Below are 19,051 nucleotides of genomic sequence, written 5' to 3'. Positions count from 1 at the left end.
AAGCAAAGAAGCGATCTGTGAAGGGAGCGAGGGAGCGAGGCGTGAACGCAGCACGCACCGTCTGACGACTCACCTTCAGGACGGAGGTCATGAACACGGAGCAGCCCATCAGGAAGAAGATCATGAAGCCGGTCACGCGCTGCTCTCTGATGCCGAGGAACTTGGGCTGCTCGCCGGGCGCCGCGCACTCCGACTCCAGCTTCAGGCTGTTGACATGGGAGATTGAGAGCACCGTCGCCGCCACGAACCACGGCAGGCCCATGATGGAGCACACGCCCAGCATCACCGCCACCACCAGCAGGTCCAGATGATAGCCACACCCTTTCTGCAGCCCGCACACACACAAACACACACAGTGAGGTAAAGGTCGTCACCCCGCGGGGACGACGGCACGCGGCTTCACGTCAGTTCTGACCTTCAGCTTGTTTTCCTTCCTGTTGATGATGACGGCGGTGATCTGCTGGTCCATGAAGATGAGGATGGTGCAGAGCAGCGCGGGGACGGCGGCGGCCAGCAGCGTCCACCACGGGTTCGGGCCCAGCGGGGAAATCAGCCACCCCCGATTTTCAGACGTGGGCTGAAAGCAGCGCGAGACCGTTTCTACGGTAACCTCTGAGTGAGCATCGTGTCAGCAGGTGTGAGCCGACGGCGCCCACACGCTTGATGATTTTACACTTTTTGTAACATTAAATATGTTACATGTTACCACTTAATGTTTTCAAAAGATCCGAACTGTGAAAGATGAAGAACGAATCCAAAGTTGAGACCTAAATGAGAACCGAACCCAGTGAACGACCTCTGACCTGTTATCACAGCGAGCTGCCGAGGGCCCTCGCTCAGTCTAAACCTCCCCCCAACATCCATCACTGAAGCTGGATTACATTATTACTGGAATAAAGGGCAAATGGCGCCCCCGCAGGCCGTTTGGACCTGCGCATGCGGAGAGGCGAGCGTTACCTTGAAGCGGTCGGGCACGTTGAGTTTGGGTGAAGGAACTCCCACCAGATAATCCACCAGCACCATGATCATGATGGTGAGGAAGACGGCGAAGTCGCTGATGGTCGATCGAACCTGCGGGCGGGAAACAGCATCGATATTTTCTTATCGAACGGTAAAGCGCGACGTCTCAGACCTCCAGCTCTGCACAAATATTAAACCGAGTGGTGATGTTTTCCTGTGGATCCAATAAATCCTTTATCTTCATCACACGTGAGAAACATTAAAGAGGACCGAGTCTGCGAGCACTCCATCGGCTCCTCTCTCAGGGTGTCACTGACCTTGGTGGGGAAGTAGCTCTTAGTCTTGAACTGCTTGAGGAAGGAGGAGAGGAAGAAGGTGGTGAAGAAGAGGATGATGGACCAGAAGAGGACGTCGGGGACGTAGGGACCGCTGTGGCTGCACGCCGGGCCGACCAGCTCCCCCATGAGTGCCTTGCACGTCTGTGGGGAGAGGGAAGCGTCAGCCGCAGTTCCTCTGATGACCAGCAGAGGCTGCTGCTCGTTTGTTCTGACTGAAAGGCGCCGCTGACGGCAGCGTCAGACAGAAAACAAAGTTTATTTCTTACCTTCGAGCTCAGCTGATCCCAGGTGATGTTTTCTGGGGTCACGTTCTTTTTGCTCCACACACCCAGGACTTCGGCCGAGGCGTTGGCGGGTGGAGCACACTGACATCTGAAACAGAGCAGCAGCGCTCACGTCAACTCGGAGCTAAATGACCACTTCACCCTCTTAGCTCCAACCGTGGGAGCACCGGCCCGGGATTCTGGCCCCGAGCAGATTCCAGCTGAAACGACCACGGTGACGTCGGACAGTCGCCTCACCTGTAGAAGGTCAGGTTGTCCAGCTGGTTGTGCATGTTGATGGGGTAGAGCTCCCCGAGGCGGACCAGCTTCTCCAGCGCCTCGTAGATGAAGATGATGCAGATGAGCGCGGCGAAGGCCTCCTCTGTGAAGCGGGTGATGTAGCAGACCAGAGAGCTGGCGTCCGTGGCGACCAGCAGCAGGCACAGGAAGGCGGTCCAGAGTCCGATGCTGGTCCTCAGGTGCAGGTAGGACAGATGGTACTGACTGAGGATGGGAAGGAAAGGAGGTCAAAGGTCAGCCGAGGGCACTTCTGTAGGCTCGCTCTCTCTAACCCAGCAGACATCCCTGCAATAACTGATGTCACACCTCCTGAGCGCCGCTTTGTTTGAAGCTCTCCTGACCTCTACGTGACCCCGACAAACGCCCTATAGCATCGACACGTGATCCCAAACCCTACAGCGGCTCCGCGACACGTCACTTCCTCCTGAAGCCATAGAGACTTCTAAAGACGGCAGAGACGTCGTTGCTTTGTTTATCCTCCGGATCAGCTTTTTCAATCTCGCCACGAAGCAGGAAGGTTTCAGACTGAAACACTGAGGTGAAGCTCGATTAACAGACGGTTTGTGACTGCTGCAGTTTAAACGCTTCCTGTTCTGGCTCACCTTTAAACAGCTTCTCTGCTCTCCGTGACAAACATGGATGATGTAATCCAGATGAAAATGGAGCAGGTTAAAAAAAACGAGGCTTTTATGCAACTGTTACAAAACATCTTTGTGCATCACAAAAAGCTTTTTTTAATCCACCAAAAAATTATACAACAACATGAAACAGCTGAGAGCACCGAAGCACAACGTTCCCACAGCTGCTCCAAAAATCCCTCAGATCACGTTAATCTGTGACGCTGAGATTAAGCGAGTGACCCGCTGCCAGCTCGCAGCTCCGTGCACAGCACTGGATGCGCCTGCAGGGGGAGCCGCAGCGTTGCAAACACAGAGGAGACGAACCCAAAGGCACAAGGACGGAAATAAAACACGAAAAACCTTAAAAACAAACGCAAACGCATTTTTTCTCTCTGCTCAGCAGCCCGCTGTGATGTCATCACAACCTGAACAGCCAATGGGAGCAAAGCTTTCATGCAAACCTGTCTGGCCGCTCTTGGGTCACGACTCACCTGCAGAACTTGAAGAGGATCTTCTCAAAGACCAGAACCGGGCCCGTGCTGCCCAGGATGGTGAGAGGCTGCCCGGCGAACAGAGAGTAGGCCACGCCCGTCAGAGACGCGCCAAACAGCGACTCAATGGCACTCTATCAGAGAGAGAGAGAGAGGGGAGTAACACCCGGATGCACCAATCAGGGCCCAGGATGAGCTCACACAGGGGTTCTTACTATGCTCCCTTTGGTGGCCTCCCCGAGCAGACCTCCGAAGGTGATGACGGGCGACATGCAGGCGCAGTACAGGAAGAGGATGGAGGCCAGGCACTGCAGGCTCACGGCGTCTCTGATGTCGCTCCAGTAGAACGGCGCCTTCCTCCGAACGTCGTTCACCAAACCGCCAAAAATCCTGTGGGACACACGAGGGATTCCCCGTCATTCCCAACACACAGCGAGCCAGGACTCGGCAGCGGAATAATCCCACGTTCAACACGTTTCCTGTTTTAATTTGAAAATCTCCTCGCAGTATTTATTAATATTGCTGAGCTTCACTCACCTCCCCGTCCTCTGCAGCTCTGGTCCCGCGTGATGCTCCGCCTCCTTGCCCATCTCAGAGCTGTGGGCGGAGCCATTGGGGAAGGACGCTATCTTTCTCTTCTCCTGCGGAGACAGACGGGGGCGGGGACGTCACTTCTGAGAGATCAGAGCTGGCGTGGCGGGTTCGGATCTTTTACCTGAGACGGGACGCTCTTCGGGGGCTCGATGCGGATGCTGGGGTCCCATTCTCCCGGCGGCAGCACGGTGACCTGATCCAGGAACTCGTCGATCCCCGACAGCAGGTCGTTGCGGTCCCTCGCCTTGTACGCCACGTCGTGGAAAACCTGCAGCAGAGCCGCCACACGTCAACAACTTTTTGTCTGCGCTTCAAACGAGATTACGCCTCCTGAAGCTTTTTCACGAGCACGCCGTCACACTGACACGTCTGTGTCTGCAGAGGCGGGAACAACGTCAGCAGCAACCACAGACACACAACAGGTAAACACAGCCGGCTGAAACGCAGCGCGGTGAGCCTTCATCGTCCCACACGGCCTCTAAACACCATCATCAGCTGCAGACCTGCAGCTCTCCGTCACGCTGCACGCTCAGTGCAAACAAGCGTGTGATGATCAGCGTGCTCCAGCTGACCTCGCTGCTTCTACAGACACGCGCCGTCACTGAGCCGTTCACCTTTAAACTATCAGGACGCGAGGAGGCGACCAAACCGGGTGACCATGGAGACTTCCTGCCTGAGTCTGCTGCCAGTCTGGGCGTAGTTTAACCCCAAACACACACACAGGCTCACTCTGGGCTTCAGACGCCATCCTTACATCTATTCCTGTAATGTCTGTGTGTGAAAGCGTCGCTCACCTCGTCTGTCATCAGTGTGGCGATGGAGCGCCCGATCTCGTGGTACTGCGGACCTTTTCCAAACGGACCGAGCAGCAGGAAGAGAAACCTGCAGGGACAGGAAGTCTGTCAGCAGAGGAAACGCACGGAACGGCGTGCCGAGGGCGGCTCGGTCGCGGCTTACCTGGTGGGCACCGGGACTTCGGTGAGGCCGGTCAGCAGCACGGCGGGGCAGAGCCGGACGAAGGCGATGATGGGCCGCTCCAGGAAGTCCACTTCACCCACCAGGACGTTGGAGGCCTCGGCTCCGTGAGGAATCTTCTTCATGAAGTTCATGTCCACCTGACACACACACACACACACACACACACACACACACACACACACACACACACACACACACACACACACTGTTCGTTTTATTTTGTAGTTCCTCGTTGGTTTCACTTCCTGGTCTAGGACCTCTGTGATCCTCGCTGCAGGCTGCCTGAGCCACAGCAGTGGATCAGCTGCCTCCAGCTCATTTTTACACCTGACAGACAGGAAGCAGCTGAATGCACAGACTTCACCTTTGACCTCCACGGGAAACATCATGAGGTGAAGCAAAGATGTGGAAAAAAAAAAGCTCAAAGTTTCACATCAACGACTGAAACATGAAAACTGCTTTTACACGTTTAACTGTGAGATGAGACCTGCAGTGAGCCTGGAGGAGGAGGAGGGTGGAGGAGGGTGGAGGAGGAGGGTGGAGGAGGAGGGGCAGATGGAGGAGGAGGGTGGAGGAGGAGGAGGAGGGGCAGATGGAGGAGTGAACAGATCCATGAGTTTGTCATGGATCTGAGTTCCTGTGTAAATAAAGTTCAATTGAATAAATCAATAAAAACATTTTTCCATCCAACACTGAAACAGCTGATGGTCACAGAACGCCACAGACAGCCAATCACAGAGCACCACCACGATGAGTCACAGCACAGGCTACACTGATTGGCCGAGGGCCGGCGACTGACATGCGACTTACTGCGGGCTTCCTGCTGGCCGCTGGCAGCAAACAAACGCAGTCGCAGTCCTGCTGGGAAACACAACACAGCTTCTGATTGGCTCGTTCGGGGACTCGCCGTCACGTGACCGAAAGCTCAGGTTCTGTTTGCACCTGGAGGCAGGTGTGGCTGCACAGCTGGATGCTCACTGGATGGTTTTAAGACCAAAGTCTTTGGAGTTTGAGCTCCATCGTCCAATAGCGTCACAGACTGAAGCAGGAAGTGGAATTCATCTCTGTGTTGTGGATTTTCTGCTGTGACGGACCAAGTCTCCTGATTTCATCCTTAATGTAAGCAGATACCCGATGACCTGCTGAACCACGGACGCAACGATCCGATGCTTGGATCGGACATCAGGCTGATCCCGACGCAGAGTCTGATCTACTTGATTCAGATCTGCGCAGAGTTGATCAAATCTGCATTCGATTTACACTTTCGTCTCCAACACTTTGCAAAAGCAAACGGATGTTCTGCTGTGCAGGAACGCCTCGTGCTGCCTTTCAGCGCATTACTGTGCACGTTAATCTGCGACGATGTCGTTGTGTTCGTTCGCGGCGTGGAGGAAGCAGGTGGCAGGTTCCTCCACCCACAGCTTCTCTTTCATGTGTGAAAGTCAAACATAAACCACTGAATTAAAGCGACCCGTCCATGAGGTCACTCGGGACCATCACAGCTTTAATTCTGCAGGTTATGCCTACGACTCGAGGAGTGGAGGCTCGGTGACAGTCAGTTTAGACTCCGCCACATTGGCAGGTTACTGTGGGAACCTGCCCTGAGCTGCGAGGCCACCGTGTAACCTGCATTTAGTTCTGACGTAGCGCCAGCCTCAGATTTCCGGGTGTCGGAGCTAAAAACGTGTTTTTAACCCTTCAGAAGTTTCATGTGGTCATTTCCTGTGCAGCTCTGTGCACTTAAAGGGCCGGACCTCTGAAGACGCTCACCGTCTGAAGGTAAACATCTCTGATTGGGTCAGAGACTCACAGACTGAACGTTTCATCCATCTCGGTGCTTCTGACATTTATTAGTTTTAAACATTAGTGCATCTGTCGCAGTGCGTCTGATAGGCGGAGCAGCGTCAGGGTGGAGCCTCCTACACCCACCAGCCCACAGCTCAGGGATGTTTCAGTCCCATCTGAACACCAGCTGATGTGTGAGGCTTCATGTAGCTGGCAGGGGTCAGAGGTCACAGTGGTGCAGCTCTGACCTCTCATCATTAAAGCATCTCTCACCTCCCTGAAGCTCCAAACATTGGAAAGCTGCAGGGAGCAGCAGCCGACCTATAAACCACCCAACCTGCGTGTGAGGCGGAGCCCCGCGTTTACCTTGCTGAAGTCCACCGTGCTGTTCTCCCGGCTGCCGCTGCCGCCGTTGCCGCGACTCTCGGCGTTTTTGTTGTCGTCGAGGTTTCCGGGGGCCGACTGAGGCGACGCCAGCAGACCTGCAGAGCCACAAAGACCACAGAGTCACACGCAACATCTGCAGCAGCTGTCTGCAAACACACAGCCGTGTTACTGACACACGTGACATCACCGCCTCCTGACCCGCGGAGTTCAGTCTCAGAATGCGATTCCTGCTCGCTCACGCTGAAGCCGAGCGCGGTGCGGGCAGTGACGCGGTTTCCTCGGTTACATCATTGTTAGTCGGTGCGCAGCACGCCTGTGGTCACAGAGCGCCGCGCAGCAGAGTCTCGGCTCCACAAACGCGGTCAGCACAAATCAGCTTCACGTCAGCTTTTCACGCTTCAGCACCTGAACAGAGTGATGAGTCGGTGGTCAGGTGATCGAGCGTCAGCGAGTTTTGATTCTTTCACGGATCATTAATGAACAGGAAGTGCCGGGAGTCACTCGAGCGTCCAGAGTTCTCTGCCGCAGAAACACCGCGACGCAGCAGAGAAAACAAGCCGACCTGCTGGGATGCATTTTAATAAATCATCCGTTTCCACTGCTGATGACTTGCCCCTGGACCTGCATGCCTCTGCCCCCTCCAGCCTGTGTTGACTGTCTGCGGGACGTTAAAGCCTGGCTGTGGCATAATGTTCGCACCCCAAATGAAAATAAAACAGAAATGACAGCTTTAGAGGCGACAGCCCTCTGGGCCAGCCGGCCCTCTCGCACTGTCAGGAACACTGGAGTATGTTTGGATAGCTCCCTCAAATTAGAGAAGCACTAGTTTCTATCAGTAGGGCGGCTCGATTATGGCAAAAATGATCATCACGATTATTTTCACTGACATTGAGATCTCGATTATTTGACGATATTTATTTAATAACAATGTGTTGAATAATGACTTTTAAAAAATAATATAAAATAGTGCAAATGTTTGCAATATAAAAATAAATGAAAAATATAAACATCTGTGTTTCGTGAGCTTTGCAGTGTTGCTCTGTGGTGCAGCTACACCGTAGCAAAGTTCACACACTGTGTCCACTTGATCCACGTCTGACTGAACCTGTAATGTTTCCACACCACTGAAGGTTTTTACCTCTTTTCAACCAGCGGCAGTCACTCTCCAAATAACTTCTGCTTAGCTTTCAGAGCTTCCCTCGGGTCCTCTTAATCAGCGGTCTCCAACCTTTTTTGCGCCACGGACGGTTTATGCCCGACAATATTTTCACGGACCGGCCTTTAAGGTGTCGCGGATAAATGAGGGAGGGGCTAATAATCGGCTCCGTCATTTTTAATGATCGTTGAAAGCCCAGATCGTAATCGTGATTAAAATTCGATTAATTGAGCAGCCCTAGTAGTAAGACCACAAAAGTTCAGACGTCCTGATTTCCAGATCTTTAATGTTTCATAAAGGAGGGAAATGGACTCAGATCGGACCCGAGCCGCCTGTCAGAGCGAGGGAAACAAACAGGAAACAAACATGCAGACTCTAAGTCGCTGCAGCTAACAGCTAACAGCCTGCTAATGACAGGCAGCCGCCTGATTCCTTTCTGATTGGCTGAAAACAACATCTGAGGCGCTTCACGTGTGACCAGAGGCCGGTTTGTTAACTCCAGCAGAGGCTAAAGGAGACCGAGGATCCAGAGGACGCTGCCGTTCAACCTTCACCTGTTAAAAAAGTTTGTTAACAGAAAAACTCGAACGAGACTGGATGTGAACACAAACCCAGGCTCGGACAGGCGGCTGTACGACACTGCAGGTCCAACATTCACGCAGCTCAGTCTCCAACAGACGGACGGCAGCAAAATAAACCAAAAACATGCAAAATAACCCCGCCCCCAAATAAGCTGCCAGTCTGCCAACATTCGTCCAATCATCCGCCTCCAGCTTCATCAGCACGTTAGCGGGCATGCTTCAGTGTCAGAGCGTGGAAACGGCCGGAGGAAAGCCGTGCCGTATTTGCCTGTTTGGGGAACCACGTCGTCTTCATCTCCCAGGTGGAACACCTCCTCCTCCTCCTCTTCTGGGGGGTGCACCACCACCTTGGGGAGCCCCACGGGAGCAGAGGAGCGGCGTGGAGAGCCACCGGGGACGGGAAGGGCGAGTCCGTGAGGCTGGCTGGGTTCGGAGAGGTGACGGCCGTAACGATACAGAGAGAGGTCGGTCTGTGACGAGGAGGCGGAGCCGGGGAGGAGGTGCCCGAACGGGCCTGGGGTCCTCGCAGAGGGGGGTAGGGTGGAGAGGTCGAAGGAGCCCATGGAGCAACGACGGAGGAGAGAGAGACGAGAGGAGGACAGACCCTCCCCTGAGGAGGAAGAGGAGGAGAAAGATCATGATGATGAAGAAGGAAACACCAAGCCAGCGTGCATGGATCAGTGAGTTAGGACGCACGTCACACCAACATCGGCCTTCTAAAGCTAAACCTTCCTCCACCAATCACGAAGCTCCGCCTTTTCTTTACGCCTACCATCAAATCCAAGACATCTGGATCGGTCCGGGACCAATTCAATTCAGTTTGATTTACACAGCAGCAAAACCTCAGGGCGCGTTTTATTAGAACCAAGTGCTGCTAGTCCTGAACGAGCCACAGCAGCTTCATGCAGAGCGGTCTGTGCCGGTTCTCGGTTGTGCCGGTTCTCGGTTGTCCCGGTCGTCCAAAGTGCTCAAGCGGAGGGCAGCCGGACGACTTCTGGGTTCTGGACGATGTTTCGCCTCCATCTGAGGGCGTCTCAGGTATCGCACCTGTACAGGGGTGGTCACTTTGTAGGCGGTAGGACATTTGGGCGTCGCTGCCTCACCCTCCCATCGTGTCAGTTGGACACAGAAGTCGTCCGGCTGCCTCCAGACCCGAGGGACAGTCACCAAGCTAGGATGAACCTGGCGCTTTCAGCCTGTTTGAAAAGTTTAAGAAGCAAACACTTTCTGTCTTTTAGTTACAGTCTTTGTTCAGGTAAAGGCAGCAGGAGGGCCACCCTCGCTCTAACTACCCGTCTGCAGTGAACACGCCAATTACTGAATGTTTACTCCATCACATGCAGGAAGAGCTGCTGTAACTGGGCATCAGCCCACTCAGTCCACTGTGGTGGAGAGCAGAGGAAACACACCGAGCCGGGAGCGTCGTGCTGGAGGCGATGACCTCGTGAAGCTGATTACAGCTGCAGTCAAAGTCTGACCCTGAGCTCTGCTCTGATGTCTTCAGCTTTATAAACTGTAGGAAAGAGTCAATCTGAAGAAAAGCTCCTGAACGAACGAGCAAACGGTAAAAGCTGCAGCTGATCGGTCACGTAGGTCACACGCACGTCAGACGGCTCAGCGCCTGCAGACGGCGTTCGGCCCGAGCAGCATTAAAACATTCCTCTCTCACAAACAGGATCCAGGAGTGCGGATATGAAAACGCCGACTTCGCTCATGCTGTTAGCTGGTTATTAGCTCAGCGAGTCAGCGGGTCCGGCCAGGTCAGGGAGTCCCGGTCAATAATAAACAGGGTGAGGTCACAGCAGCTCAGGTACGGGCAGGTGAGAAACCAACCGGAGCCATCACTCATCACAATCACTCAAAAACCACGGCAACGGCACCATGCAGCAATACGAGACCCGTCGTCTTGTCACCCCTTTACCTCGACCAATCAGGATGGACAGACTCTACATTCTGCCCGACAACAGAGACAAAGAACTATGAACTATGAAAGAAAACAGTGCATTACTTAGTAAAGAACTCGTAAACCTACCGCCACGCTGGTTTGCAGCGTGCCGCCGACCCGCTGAGGTCATTTAGACCCCCCCGGTTTTTAAACAGTGCAGAACTAAACCCTGCAGAGCCCGAGCAGTGCCAGAGGTCAGGAGGGGTCAACCTGAACTGGCCTCCTGCAGCTCGTCTCCTGACCTGCAGGTGCGAGGATGACAAGAGCGCTGCGGTCTCACCGTTGCGTTCCAGTAAGTTTGGCTCCGAGTATTTCTTGCCTATGTCGGCAAAGGATCGGACCAGCGGGATGCGGTTGCTCAGCTTCTTCTCATTCTGATGGTGGTGGCGCCTCAGCATGGCCTCCCTCACCTTCTCCTGCGCGCCCTCCTCCAGCTGACCGGACGCCAGCATGCTGTCAATCACCATGTCTGCGAGGAAGGAGGACAAGAGGTCAGCTGATGGACACAAACGCACTGCAGGTTTATGTTCTGAGGAGGAAATGAAAGGCGTGCAGCAGAATCATTTATCAAACGCCTTCGCAGCAGCCTTTCACTTCCTCTTCTCTCTGAAACAAGACGTCAGAACTCGCCCTGAATACCAACTTTCTAGAGATTGGCTGATGCCTGGAAGCCTGCTGAGGGGCAGCTTATACCAGCAGGAGGAAACCAGAGAGCTGCGCTTTCATCGTGGCGCTCTTCGTCTCCAGCAGCTGATCCAAACTAGATTTAGAGCTCAAGTGTGGTTTTAGCACGTTCCGACCTCCTCTAGATTTAAACACAAAGGTCGTTTTTGGAGCAGCGTATCGAGTGATGGGACGAGTTCCCGACGGCGCTCTGACCTGCGATCTCCTCGATGGAGCCGGCTCTCATGTCGAGCAGCACGGTGCCGTTCAGGATGCAGGAGCGCAGCTCGAACAGGCTGTGCAGTGACAGCGTCGCCACGTAGGGTTTGCTCCAGCGCTCGCCGCCGTCCTCAACGTCCTCCTCAAACTTCAGCCACCTGAACAAACACACACACAGCCGAGTGTTGACATTTGAAGAACGCCAGGCGTCTGATTCGTGCTAATGCTATAATGCTACACTAATGTGGGCTGATCCACTTTGCTCTGCTGAGTAAATAAGTTAATCTGAAGGTTTCCAAACCACACGACTCGGCCCGCCTTCATCGGTTTCCTCTCAAATCCAGTGAGGCTCGTCTTCCTCGTCCTCACAGCGCTCTGCAGAGTCTGGATTAGAGAGGAAACCTCTTTAACCCGAGTCAGAAACGCTGAACAAACCAGGCCTCGCCCCTGCACGGCGGGAGGATCGCTCCTCACAGCTCTGCAGCGTTATTGGAAAGATTAACGTCTGAACGCAAAGCAGAGAAAGAGGATAAGCGCCCTGCCTGGCCGTCTCCTTCCACTCCTGCATGTCTCCGTCTTTGAAGGCGAGCTCATCCAGCTCGGTGAACAGGTCGTGGGGGATGTGCTCCTCGTCGTCGTCCTCGGTGCCGAGGATGAACTGGACCCTCTGAGACGGCGTGTCTGCGGGGACACAAACGCTTCAGCACGCCGCCGTCCTACAGCTGGCCCGTGTTTGTTTATCCTCGTTCAAACCTGACCGTATGACGGCGACTCTCGCCCGTCCTCCCGATCCGAGCGCTCTCTGCGCTTCCTGTGATGTCGATGTCCGCGGTGACGGTGTCTTCTCCGGCTCTGGCGGCCCAGCGGAACGTGCACACCAACGTACACCGCCCTGTGACCTGACGGAGAGAAGCAGAGGGGTCACATGAGTTTGTTCTACACCTCCAGTGATAACAGAACGCTGGAAACAAACACGTGAGGGAAACACTGAAGGCGCTGCTAACACGGGAGGCGTGCTGCACAGCTCGCACTGCACGCTCCGTTTCTCCTTACCTCAGTAACGTTCATCGGATTTTCTCTGGCTGCGTGTCGACCTCTCACTCAGTTGTTTGTTTAAAACAGGACTGTAATAAACTAGTAATAACATGGAAACAACCTACAGCGTCTAACGAGATGTGAACTGAAGCTCCGTTTGAGTTAAAGATGCTTCTTGTAATTACCGTGACCTCACTATTCGTGTTTCCCTGCAGGGCCTTTCAGAGGTTTCCGGGAGGCTCGGGACTCAAACTGCACGGTTGTTGGAAATCGTTTGATTTGATGCCGTTTTTGGCAAATTGTGCACAAAAATAATTATTTTTGTTTTTTCCTGCAGTTTATAAAAATTGCTGCATCTCAAAAATGAAACTAAGAAGACAAAATCCATTTCCTGCGGTTTGAAACTATTTCATGCAACGTTTTGCATTTACAGTTTTGAGGGATTCACCTCTGAAATATCTGTAAAAAAACAGTTTCTGTAGTTAATTGCACCGTTTTGCAGTTCACGTAGCTTCTGTGGACTTCATGCACACACATGATGAAACTCTGGGATATAACGGTTGCACTGATGGCACTACGGCAGGTACAAACATACAGAGAAGCTGGGCTTCAAAGGGTTAACGACTTAGCTGAAAATGACAGGAGCTGCAGCACAAGCACCACACGGGGGTTCGTACGTGCCTTAGTTCCTCTTTCTGAACACGCCACCTCACAATAAGAGCTGAGGTCACGTGAGTCACACTCCATGTTTGGCGTGTACACGTCACGAGATTTCATTTCCACTTTTTCTGCAGAAATGACGTCGACACACTGCAGACTGTTTACGGCTGTTTCCAAGTTTGACATAATTCTTTCTGAAATATTTTAAATCATCATTTTCTCGAGCCTCAGGCTGTGTGTGTGTGTGTGTGTGTGTGTGTGTGTGTGTGTGTGTGTGTGTGTGTGTGTGTGTGTGTGTGTGTGTGTGTGTAAATGCGGGCTGAGTCATTTTGTTACTGTGTGTTTGACTGTAAACACACACTGAGGCACCTTTGTGTGTGTCGGTGTATAAACTCACTCTCCAGTTCCTCTTTCTCAAAGTTGGTGTAAAGGGTGGAGCTGGTCTTGCCCTGGTCCAGCACGGCCTCCTCATCGTTCCCCTGCAGAACACACACAGACCCACAGGTGACCTGAGAGTGGGTTTAAACGAGTGTTTATCAAACTCATTTTCCAACTCTGTGTAAACACGGTCGCGTCTGCCTCAAAACAACGGCGAGGCTTTGGAGACAGACCGTGAGTGACGCGAGGACGGCTGCTGAGGTCACGCCGTGTTAGTTGGCACCGGGAGGCCGGCAGAGTCATCGCAATCACAGCGTCTGCAGCTTTAAACACCGACACGCCTCCACCAAAATCGGCTGCAGATTACGCCTCGCCACTCAAATCAATCACCAAACAATGTCACAGTGAACGGGCAGGAAGTTACTGTCAGCCAAGGAGTCTGGCTCCGCCCACAGCTGATGGGAATGCGTGAATAACTGTACAACAGGAAGTGGAGCAACAGCTGGACATCAGTAGGGTGAGATGGAGACAAACACAAAACAAAAAAAACCAGGAAAGAAGAGGACGCGTACCCGCGTACGCTAAACTGAGCGTGCTCCACTAACCATAATGACCTATGTCGACCGCCCCGAGAGAGAGACACACACACAAGTTTGATGTTGGTGTGTCAAACAGGAAGTGCAGCTCCACACTGGCTGCTTTTTAACAACCAGCTGTCTGTTTGCAGAGCAGCACATCACACACGCACGCACACGCACGCACGCACACAGTCATAAAAGCAGCAGCTGCTTGAGTTCGACCTCTTTGGAAAACGTTCCCGCTCAGCAGCATCTCTCCGTCTGCACGTCGGAGCTCCTGACACTCACCCCGAGCTGATCTCAGGTATACGAGCTCCGCTGAGCCGTCTGTGTGAGGTTGGGCTCATTTTGGCCTCCCAACAATCATTCCTGCTGCAAAGCTCGCACTTCTGTCTCACGCTGCCTTTGGCAGAAAGCTTAAACTCGCCCTTCAGTTCAGCTTGTTCATCCCAATAATGATGAAGAATCTCTGAAGCGAGCACGTGCTCGCAGAGCGAGCCAGGAGACCGAAGGAAACCCTGCAGGTGACCTTCCCCACAGCTCACGACCCGGCAGAGTCCTCACCACGGCGGGTCGATGCACGCCCGCATCACTGTGGATCTGTTACATCACTCATCGACACAGAGACCTTCCTCTGTTTAATGAACCGACCCAGAGACACTCAGACCGCAGACGCTTCAAAACACCGCCGAGTTCTGTCAGTGATTAATCGTCACTAGCGAACGATCACACAGTTTGACAGTTAGCCCCGCCCCTCCTCATCACGTCTGAGAACAGCGAAGCTGCGCCTCTGTAGTTTCACAGACAGGTCTGGGCACGCTGCAGACTCCTAGAATAAAGTTGAAGATCGTTTGTCTCTCATGTGCCTGCATTTGTGTGTGCGTGGAGACACAGCTGAGTCATGAAAAAAAAGAAGGATGATGAAGAAGATGAAGCTGAGCTGGTGAGAGGCCCCGAGAGTTTCTACAGACAGGACGAGCCAGCAGGTGCGAGGTAGCGAGTCAGCTGACCTCTGCCCATTTACGTCAGCTGCAGTCTCTCATGTGTTTGCTCTGATGGGTGGATGCTAACGTCCTGCCTCTCACTGACCTGCTGTCACTGTGAGGCCGGCAAGTGACAACAAAGATGGCCGCTCTCCAACGGTTTATCGTTTAAACTCGGAGCGAACGCTTCAGATCCCTAAGAGTGCTCCATCACAGCCGTGCCATTACTGTACAGATATGATCGTACAGCATATGATGCTCATGATATCGTTGCAGCTATAGCAACAACACACATCGACATTCAGAAACACAACAAGCCCGAACATGTCTGAGAGTAAGAGCCAGGTGTCGTCACTTTGGGCTGAGAAACAGAGGACGAGTTACTGATAACAGGAAGACCAACGTCGTCGCAGGTGTGACATCTCATGTCAGGACCAGTGTTACTATGGTTACTGCTCAAGGGTTAGCTGTTTAGTTACATTGTTACTTTAAATTTCCCGGGAAAACAACAATTTGGTTACTTTAGTGGTTACGTCGGAGCTCTGCTGTCAGTGGATACGACGCGGCAGCGCGGTCAGGGGCGCGGCAGTAAAATGTTTGTGTTTATTTATAGTAAGAGCTGGACGCCCCGCAGGAACAGATCTGAGGCGCTGACAGACCCAAACATACGAGGAGGAGGAGCCTCCCAAGCCTGATGTGGTGAAAGCGTACACGCCTGCAGCTCTCGGTCCAAATAAGCTGCAAGTGCCTGAGAGCAGAGCGACAGATCCATCCGGTTCAGCAGGGTTAAAGATAGATCGCGCGCGCGCACACACACACACACACACACACACACACACACACACACACACACAGGTTCCTGTTTCCTGTCATTACAAACACTGTTAGCGCACGCTGCCAATGCCACATCGGCCCACAGGAAGCGCACACACGTGGACTCTTCTTCTCTTTCACAACATCTGAGAAGCTACGAAACTCTCAGAGCTGCTTCTGGGAAGTGAACCGAGGGGGGGGGGGGGGGGGGGGGGGGGGGGTGTGTCAGGTGTGTTCATTTACAGGCTCGGCTGCAAAGTTGACCTCAGCTGACAAATATACACTCGCCGGCCACATTATTAGTTACACTATACTCGTGCTCCTCAGAGACTGGTCCACGTCGATATGACATCATCGCACAGCTGTTGCAACATCCATCAGCTGGCCTGATCAGAGTTTGGTGAAGTTGTGTGTTATCCTACTGGAAGCAGCCAATCAGAAGACGCTGGTCCGCAAGTTTAAATGATGCTCCGTTTGTATCGTGGGGCTCACCGCGACCCACCACGCCACCGGCCTGCACCACTGATGCTGTGGTTGTACGTACAAGTGTTGTATAAGAGCCGGTTCAGTTACCGTGGTGATGTACAACATCCGAACATCACAGCACAAAGATTCAGACCAGGAGAGCTTCAAGTCACCTTTATCACTTTGAACTTCAGCAGGTCGGCTTGTGCTGCCTTGTGATTGGCCGATTAGAAATTTGCGTTAAAGAACAGTTCAACCGCTGTACCTAATCAGAATCAGAAACTTTATTGTCATTGTCATGAGAACAACGAAATGAAGAATGGTCCCCGATCATTGCATCATCCCTAGCAAAATCAAAATATAAATAAAACAATAAAATTCAATAAATAAAATAGATAGAATACTTAAAATACTAATAAGATATAACAGTAAAACATTCACATACATTCCCACACACATGCTTCAGACCGTGCATAGATTAACACAAGAGTGGCGTGATGGACATTTTTTTGTAGTATTCAGATGTGTTATTGCAGTTGGATAACAGCTGTGTTTGAGTCTATTAGTCCTTGCTCTGATTGCCCTGTACCGTCTGCCTGAGGGCAACAGTTCGAACAGGGAGTGGCCAGGATGTGAGGTGTCTTTTATGATGTTTTGGGCCTTTTTAAAACAGTGGGCGTTGTGTAGAACTTCCAGTGTGGGGAGAGGGCAGCCAGTGATCTTTTGGGCGGTGTTAATGATCCCTTGGAGTGCTTTCCTCTGAGCCCCTGTGCAGCTAGTGTACCAGATGCATATGCAGTAAGTTAGAACACTCTCAATGGTGGCTCTGTAGAAGGACACCAGCAGTCTCTGTGTGATGTTATTCCTCCTGAGAATTCTCAGGAAGTACAGTCTCTGTTGGGCCTTTTTCAGCAGCTCGGAGGTGTTCACACTCCAGGAAAGGTTCTCCTCTATATTGACTCCCAGGAAGCGGAAGCTTGCCACCCTTTCTACACAGTCCCCATTTATGAATAGTGGTTGGATCTCTGCCTTTTTCCTTCTGAAGTCTATTATGAGTTCTTCGGTTTTTGAAGTGTTGAGGAGGAGGTTATTGGCCTTACACCATGACGTCAGCTGCTCCAGCTGCTAATAAACTGTCCTGTGTGTAAGAGTGAAAGGACTTTCTACTAATTTACACTAAACTTAAAGGAAGGAAAAGACGAGGCTCCCTTCTTTCCTCACCGAGCACACACACTGAAAACACAGCCGCCGCTTCCAGCTGCGGCGTCCAGACTCAAACTAAACTCGATCGCCCGGCCCTCGGTGGAAATCAGCACTGCAGAGACCTGGAGGAGACGGCCAGGTCTGACCTTCTGACCTCAGAGATGAACTCTGGATCCTGGACACCGGAGCGGAGCGGAGCCAATACACAAACTTTCACTTCAAGGCTTGTAAAAATATAAATCGTCCCCGAAGGATCGAGAACATCGCTCACACTTCAAGATCGGCTTTCAGCTTTAGAGAGCGAGGCAGTACGAAACATCCAGCGCGTCATTCCCCACGAGCATGACCTCTTACCTTTGACTGCGTCACTTCTGTGTGGGGCTTCACGTGCGCAGCAGCCACGAGGGGTCAGAGTTACAAACCGACATGTGGTAACCTCAGCTGGGTCCATCATTGCAGTCTGACTGCACTTGTGCGCCTCACACAAAGACGGGGAAACATTACGAGAGCCGGCGCTTACGCAGCTTTTCTTCTGTTCTGTAGCTCAGCTACACGGCGAGAGACGCCCACGTCACCAGACGAGGGCGAGATCAGGAGAGATCTGCTTCCTGAGGATGGATCCTGTCCACCGACGGCTCGAGCTGAAGGTGAGCCGGTACCTGTGAGCGGATACCGTGCAAAACAGATGTGGCCAGATGTTGCAACGCAGCAGACACCCGCCGCTCTCGAGGTGCACCTGTGGCTGCGTTTAGATGCAGAGCAGTCGGCCGGTCGCCGATGCAGCGGCCGGTGGACTCTAAACATCAGAGCGGAGTCTGGGCTACGATCGACACTGCGTGTGTGCAGAGGCAGGATGTTGCCATTTGTGTTGTCGCTGTTGCACACACGCTTTCAGCTCTTTTCCTGTTAAACTCATTTCCTTCAACGCTGCGCGACCAACAGACACATGGAAACCACTAACGCTCGTCACCTTTGCTCAGAGCTCAGTCACAACCACGAACAGCCGACCAAAGGAGAAGCTGCCCGACTATCAACATCAGAAACCCACTTTTCAATCTGATGACGTGAAACAGAAACTGCTTCTATAAGCAGATACATACCAGAGACATGGCCCGGGCCACCCTCTGACTGGCAATGTCTCCCCAGAAGTCTCCCATAGCTGCTCAGTCCAAAAACACAGACTCCTCAGGGTCAAAGAAATCCTGCCACACGAGAGAAAAACTGTGGTGGAAGTGTCCCACAGAGCTGTGAAAATCAAATCCACCAGGTCTGTACGTCTGCAGCTCGAACACAGCGTGGATGTGCGAGTGTCCCCGGGACAGTAAGTGAATCCAGACAGCGAGCTGCCAGCAGAGCCTCGGATACGATTCAAGTATTTATAGCAGAGCTGTTGCTTCACTGAGCAAGCAGCCAGCCTGGAAGTCTGCAAACACAGCAAGAAAAAAAAAAAAAAAAACACTGAAAAAAAGGAGGCGGGGCATCTGCTGACAGAGGCGTCATCCACATTTCTGAGCAGGAAAAAAAGGCAAACAGAGCGAGAGCAAACTGAAACTGCTGACCTGAAACCGGCCTCAGCCGCCCCGTTTTCCACCCCGACACGTCCGTACCCGCAGTGTTTACCTTCCAGGTCAGAGGTCACACACACGAGACTCCTTT

The 19,051-nt window shown here is 52.7% G+C and overlaps 1 protein-coding gene across 5 annotated transcripts in view; it reads right to left on the bottom strand.

Annotated features, from left to right (window-relative positions):
* The window catches only part of LOC101470792 (sodium bicarbonate cotransporter 3), a 34,944-nt gene that overhangs the window by 3,071 nt on the left and 12,822 nt on the right, over positions 1–19,051 (bottom strand). Inside the window, exons 1-20 of one of the 5 annotated variants that reach the window (XM_076886395.1) lie at positions 18,496–18,810; positions 13,373–13,454; positions 12,039–12,179; positions 11,823–11,961; positions 11,278–11,438; positions 10,679–10,867; positions 6,696–6,811; positions 5,355–5,405; positions 4,524–4,681; positions 4,361–4,448; positions 3,688–3,834; positions 3,510–3,613; positions 3,188–3,362; positions 2,973–3,106; positions 1,820–2,065; positions 1,565–1,670; positions 1,278–1,439; positions 958–1,071; positions 416–577; positions 74–325 (exon numbers count right to left, since the gene is read on the bottom strand). In XM_076886395.1, the coding sequence (XP_076742510.1) occupies positions 74–325; positions 416–577; positions 958–1,071; positions 1,278–1,439; positions 1,565–1,670; positions 1,820–2,065; positions 2,973–3,106; positions 3,188–3,362; positions 3,510–3,613; positions 3,688–3,834; positions 4,361–4,448; positions 4,524–4,681; positions 5,355–5,405; positions 6,696–6,811; positions 10,679–10,867; positions 11,278–11,438; positions 11,823–11,961; positions 12,039–12,179; positions 13,373–13,454; positions 18,496–18,552 (2,784 nt within the window). In that variant the 5' untranslated portion in view covers positions 18,553–18,810. Of the gene's footprint in view, positions 1–73; positions 326–415; positions 578–957; positions 1,072–1,277; positions 1,440–1,564; positions 1,671–1,819; positions 2,066–2,972; positions 3,107–3,187; positions 3,363–3,509; positions 3,614–3,687; positions 3,835–4,360; positions 4,449–4,523; positions 4,682–5,354; positions 5,406–6,695; positions 6,812–10,678; positions 10,868–11,277; positions 11,439–11,822; positions 11,962–12,038; positions 12,180–13,372; positions 13,455–18,495; positions 18,811–19,051 lie in introns of those variants that run through there. The other 4 variants (XM_012924639.5, XM_076886396.1, XM_076886399.1 and 1 more) reach the window with 4 other exon arrangements.

Source organism: Maylandia zebra, linkage group LG1, assembly GCF_041146795.1.
Source record: "Maylandia zebra isolate NMK-2024a linkage group LG1, Mzebra_GT3a, whole genome shotgun sequence".
Lineage (NCBI taxonomy): Eukaryota > Metazoa > Chordata > Actinopteri > Cichliformes > Cichlidae > Maylandia > Maylandia zebra.
The sequence above is the reverse complement of the archived record's forward strand: the minus strand, read 5'-3'. Positions and strand labels throughout refer to the sequence as shown.